The sequence below is a fragment of the Gracilinanus agilis genome, chromosome 6 (genome assembly GCF_016433145.1).
Source record: "Gracilinanus agilis isolate LMUSP501 chromosome 6, AgileGrace, whole genome shotgun sequence".
Classification (NCBI taxonomy): domain Eukaryota; kingdom Metazoa; phylum Chordata; class Mammalia; order Didelphimorphia; family Didelphidae; genus Gracilinanus; species Gracilinanus agilis.
In genome coordinates this window covers 286,462,613-286,467,907 of record NC_058135.1, presented here as the reverse complement: position 1 = coordinate 286,467,907, position 5,295 = coordinate 286,462,613, and the positions used below count along the sequence as shown (strand labels likewise).

At 43.9% G+C, this 5,295-nt stretch overlaps 1 protein-coding gene across 1 annotated transcript; it reads right to left on the bottom strand.

Annotated features, from left to right (window-relative positions):
• Positions 1-817: 817 nt before the first annotated feature.
• On the bottom strand, positions 818-1,799 carry LOC123252935 (ferritin heavy chain-like). Its single transcript, XM_044682190.1, has one exon. It carries the CDS (start codon positions 1,529-1,531, stop codon positions 980-982), a length of 552 nt encoding a protein of 183 aa, XP_044538125.1. The 5' UTR covers positions 1,532-1,799; the 3' UTR covers positions 818-979.
• Positions 1,800-5,295: the final 3,496 nt, after the last annotated feature.

Sequence of the window (5,295 nt, the reverse complement as noted above, 5' to 3'; positions counted from 1 at the left end):
AGTCATCATTTATAAAATAATTAACCCTAAAGTCATGAGAATGATAGTGGCTTTTAACAATCTAATTTTAATATAAATATAGTCTAAGAAAGAAATAAGGAGGGAAGAAAATATAAAAAATATTTCCTAGCCTATCACCCTAATCTTACCAGCCCATGAGAGTGTCTTCTGCCTGAGCCAGCAATACCAAATTGCAGAAAGACCACCAGCCAAAGCCTTCCCAAGAAGAACCTAATCTCCTCTACAGTCTCATTTTTAAAGTCCTCTTTCTCCATGACACTTCCTTTCCCTGTGGGCTGGTCTATCAGATCTCAGGAACCAAACAAAGTCTCTCTGATCTGGACCTGTAACCCTTAGTTCTGAGTCATGATTCTAGGACTCTTAACCTGTGACCTCTTTTTGGAGTGTTCCAGCAACACTAATGGGTTGGCTTGGATGAGCAGAAATTTCACAACTCTGGGAGAAAGGGGTTTCCTTTACACAGAACAAAGTTCTATAGAAATACTAGCTAACACTGTTGTTGTTGTTGTTGTTGTTGTTGTTGTTGTTGTTGTTGTTGTTGTTGTTGTTGTTGTTGTTGTTAATAGATTCTCAATAGTTTGGATTTTTCCTTTGAAAACTACCTATATCCTTTGGCCCTTTTTCAACTAGAGAATGAGCCACTTGCCCTACTTTTTTCTTGTTCTCAGATAATTCTGTTGCAAGTAAGAGTCTCATTGCCTGATAAATAGACATATGTATACCTGAGCTTTTACAAAGTGAATTCTACCTGGTTTTATGACAATTGCCCGGTTTACATGACCTCTCTTCAAGCTGATTTTTTTTTTTCATCAGTACCAAGTCACTTTATTGGGATGTAAATGGTGGTAGTTTTTTGGTACAGATTATGAAAAGGTCAGATAACCAAAATATGCATGCACTGAAAGACAGTAGGAGTCTCGCCCACGGTTCCCAATGGTGGGGGAAGCCGGGTGGAGGCTCAGCTCTCGTTGTCACTGTCTCCAAGGGTGTGCTTGTCAAAAAGATATTCCGCCATGCCAGAATCGGGGGCCCCCATTTTGCGCAGGTTGGTCACGTGATCACCCAGCTGTTTGATGGACTTTACCTGCTCGTCCAGGTAGTGGGTTTCGATGAAATCACATAAATGGGGGTCATTTTTGTCAGTTGCCAGCTTGTGCAATTCCAGTAACGACTGATTGACATTTTTTTCCAAGTGCAGCGCACACTCCATGGCATTCAGCCCGCTCTCCCAGTCGTCGCGGTCCGGTTTCTTGATGTCCTGAAGGAAGATGCGGCCGCCTCGCTGGTTCTGCAGTTTCATCAGCTTCTCAGCGTGCTCTCTCTCCTCGTGGGATTGGTGCAGGAAATACTTGGTGAAGTTCTTCAGCGCCACGTCGTCCCGGTCGAAGTAATAAGACATGGACAGGTAGACATAGGAGGCGTAGAGCTCCAGGTTGATCTGCCGGTTGATGGCGGCCTCCGAGTCCTGGTGGTAGTTCTGTCGCACCTGGGAGGGGGACGAGGTCGTCATGGCGGCGGCGATGGTGATGGTGGAGGAGGAGGAGGAGGGCGAAGGCCGCTGTGCAGCGGCTGCGGCTGAGGCTGAAGGAGGCGGCGGCGGCGGCCGGGGGCGGCTGAGCGGACGGCTGCTGCTCGAACAGTAGGACGGAAGAAGTGTTGGTTAGTGGAGGTGAAGGTGGAGAGGTGGCTAAGGGCGGCTCCGGCCGGGAATCGAGCAGCGGGTTCCGTTCAAGCACTGTTGAAGCAGGAAACCGCAGCGACTCCCCTTCCCTGCGCTTCTGGCCTCTTCAAGCTGATTTTTAATATTTTGATTAGATATTCAATTCAACAAACAATTATCCAGCCCCTGCTGAACAAGCCACCATTCTGGGAACTAAGGACATTAAGAGAAAACAAACAGAAAAAGGCCCTGCCTGTCCACTGGAGTTGGTGCCTAAATATTGTTAGAGGGAAAGATAAGTTGGGAAAATGTCTCAGGCATAGGGGCACAGCCTGTGCAAAGGCACGTAAGTGGAAGATTGAAAGACAAGTTTGTCTAGAACAGGTGTGATAAGGAGAATAAGAAGTAAATTTGATTGGAGCCAATTTGTGGAAGGCTTGAAATGGCTAATAACAGAGTTCATCTTTTATCTAAAGGCAGGAGGAAATATTGAAGAGTTTGGAGGAGGCTAAGTAGGTTGTCGTCCCTTGAAAGAAAAATCAGAAATCATTTTTGAATTCCCCTTCCAACCTGGAGGTCCTGAATCAGGGACAGCCAAATTTCCTTGGGAATCCAGGTTCTGCTCAAAAAGGAAGCCTCTTGGGCCAGGGACTCTCAAAGGACAGGTCTTCAAACCACTAACTTCTGCCTGTGGGCACTCCTTGGAGTAAGGACAGTATCAAGGAAAGGGACCTAAGTTTTCTATGGAATGTTCTCTGGGATTTTATTTTTAATATTTTTTGTATTTATCTGGGTCCATGTTTTCTCAGCAGATAGAATGTCAACTGCTTGAGTGCAAAGCTTGCTGGTGTTTTGCTTTTGTGTCCAGCACTTAATAAGTTTTTAATTAAAACTTGTTGATTGATTGACACTATTGAAACCTCCTAGAAGCCTGGAGTCCAAACAGGACCATTGGAAAGGCAAAGGTTGGCTCCAGAGATCCCCAGTGGGAGAGGGAGAAATCCCAGGTTAGAAAATACTCGTTTTCCTCTCAATCAGGCTTCCAGAGAAATCCTAAAGCTGGCTTATTTTCACCATAGTGGCTCCATGATCTCTTGTTCTTTCTTTCTTCAATTACTGCTAATGAAAGAATGAAAACAAAAGAAACAAATGTGAGTGGAGGGAAGGGAAGGGAATAAATATTTATCAGGCACCCAATCTGTGCCAGGGACTGCACTATGTGCTTTTACAAATATGATCTTACTTGACTGAAGAGAAGGAAATTTGGTTAAGATGGAGAGCCAAGAAAGTCCTTGATTACTATTGATGGCTATCAGTGGCTAATGGTGCAATAAATCTATGGCTTTGGGCACCACCTGGTGGTGATGCCTTTCTTTTTTTGTTTTTGTTTTTGTTTTTTAAGGTTTTCATCTCATAATTCAATCCAATTCAACAAGTATTTATTTTATTTTATTTTTATTTTTTAAATCCTTACCTTCTGTCTTAGAATCAATACTGTATATTGGTTCCAAGGCATAAGAATGGTAAGGGCTAGGCAATGAGGGTTAAGTGACTTGCCCAGGGTCACACAGCTAAGAAGTATCTGAGGCCAGATTTGAACCTAAGACCTCCCATTTCTAAGTCTGGCTCTCAATCCACTGAGCCACCCAGATGCCCCCTCAACAAGTATTTCTTAACCATCTCTTGGTCACTGGAGTTAGAGAAGTCTTGCCTCTGGCTCCTTTTACCTAAGTAACAACTACCTCCAGAGTCTGGCTATTCAATAAGTTCTAACTCTATCTGATGAATCCTCGTCTAATTTGTGTCTCTCTATCTTCTCCCCAAGAGTAATATGAAATACTCTGAGAACTTTATCAAAATTGAGGTAAACTCGGTTCCGGGTTAAGATGGCAGCAGAGTAAGAAGCAGCTCTTAACCTCTCCTTACCGAAACACACAAAACTCCTCAAGGGGACATAAAAACAAGTCCAGACGAACGGAGGAACCCCACAACAGGGCACAGCATGGAAGGTACGTGGAATCGAGGCATTTCCATGTTATAAAGGGGTGAAACAGCGCTCACCAAATCGCAGGCTGAGCAACCACCCCACCCCCAACCCCTCCACACACAATATCTATAGTGCCGAAGCCAGCTAAAAAGAAATAGAGCAAGTTTGGGGCACCCATCGAGTCATTGGCAGCTCCGGGGCCTGTTCCTGAGAGCAGCAAGATTTAGGACCCCAATAAGCCAAAAAATGCATGCGAAATCTGAGCGCAGGAGCAGAGAGGGGACGCAGAGCGCGGGCTGAGAGCGCAGGCACGGCGGAGACGTGGGTGGAGGCAGACACAGCCAGGAACTAAAGCCTAAGTGGGGAACCAGTGTGGACGGGTATACGACTGTGGAAGCAGCGCCCTGAGACTTGTAAAGGAACCTCAGGCAGAGGATCAAGCAAGGGGGTCCACCAAGGGGCTTGACCTTGGAAAAAACCAGAACTCAGACCTCAGGAGCCAATAGACCGGGGACAGATACTGAGCGAGAGGATAAATCTGAGAAGCTGCTGGGCTAACAATGGCTACTCAGTCTCAGGAAGTTCAGAAGAGAAAGAATAACAACAAGAAAAAGAAGTCTTTAACACTCGACAGCTTTTACACAGAGAAAATCCAGACAACCGAGCAAACAGAGGAGGAGAACAAACAAGCATCCGGACCCTCCTCAAATAAGGAAAACTCCTCACAAGCTATGGAAGAGTTCAAAACTGAGATTTTGAGGAAAATGGAAGAGATCTGGCAAGAAAATAACTGTTTAAAAGGTAGAATCATGCAATTGGAAAGTGAGGCTCAGAAATTGAACACCAGAAATGACCAGATTGAAAAGAAATACCAGAAGATTATGGCCGAAAACCAGAAGATTATGGCCAAAAACCAAAAGATTATAGCCGAAAATCAATCCCTAAAGGCTAGAATTGAGCAAGTAGAAACTAATGATCTCTCAAGACAACAAGAACAAATAAAACAAAGCCAAAAGACTGAAAAAATAGAAGGAAACATAAAATATCTCAATGAGAGAGTGACAGACCAAGAAAACCGGTCTAGAAGAGACAATTTGAGAATAATTGGTCTTCCAGAAAAACCAGAAATTAATAGAAACCTGGACTCCATACTAACAGAAATAATTCAGTAAAATTGCCCTGAAGTCCTACAACAAGAGGGCAATATAGACATTGAAAGGATTCATAGAACACCTGCGGTATTCAATCAAGAAAGGAAAACACCAAGAAATATCATTACAAAATTCAAGAGTTTCCAAGCAAAAGAAAAAATCTTACAAGAAGCCAGAAAGAAACAATTCAAATATCAAGGAGCACCAATCAGGATCACACAGGATCTGGCAGCCTCCACGCTAAAAGACCGTAAGGCTTGGAATACGATATTCAGAAAGGCAAGAGAGCTGGGCCTGCAACCACGGATCAACTACCCATCAAAATTGACTATATATTTCCAGGGGAAAGTATGGGCATTCAACAAAATTGACGAATTCCAGGTATTTGCACAGAAAAGACCAGGGCTAAATGGAAAGTTTGATATCGAACCACAAAAATCGAGAGAAACCTGAAAAGGTAAATAAGATACAGAGGG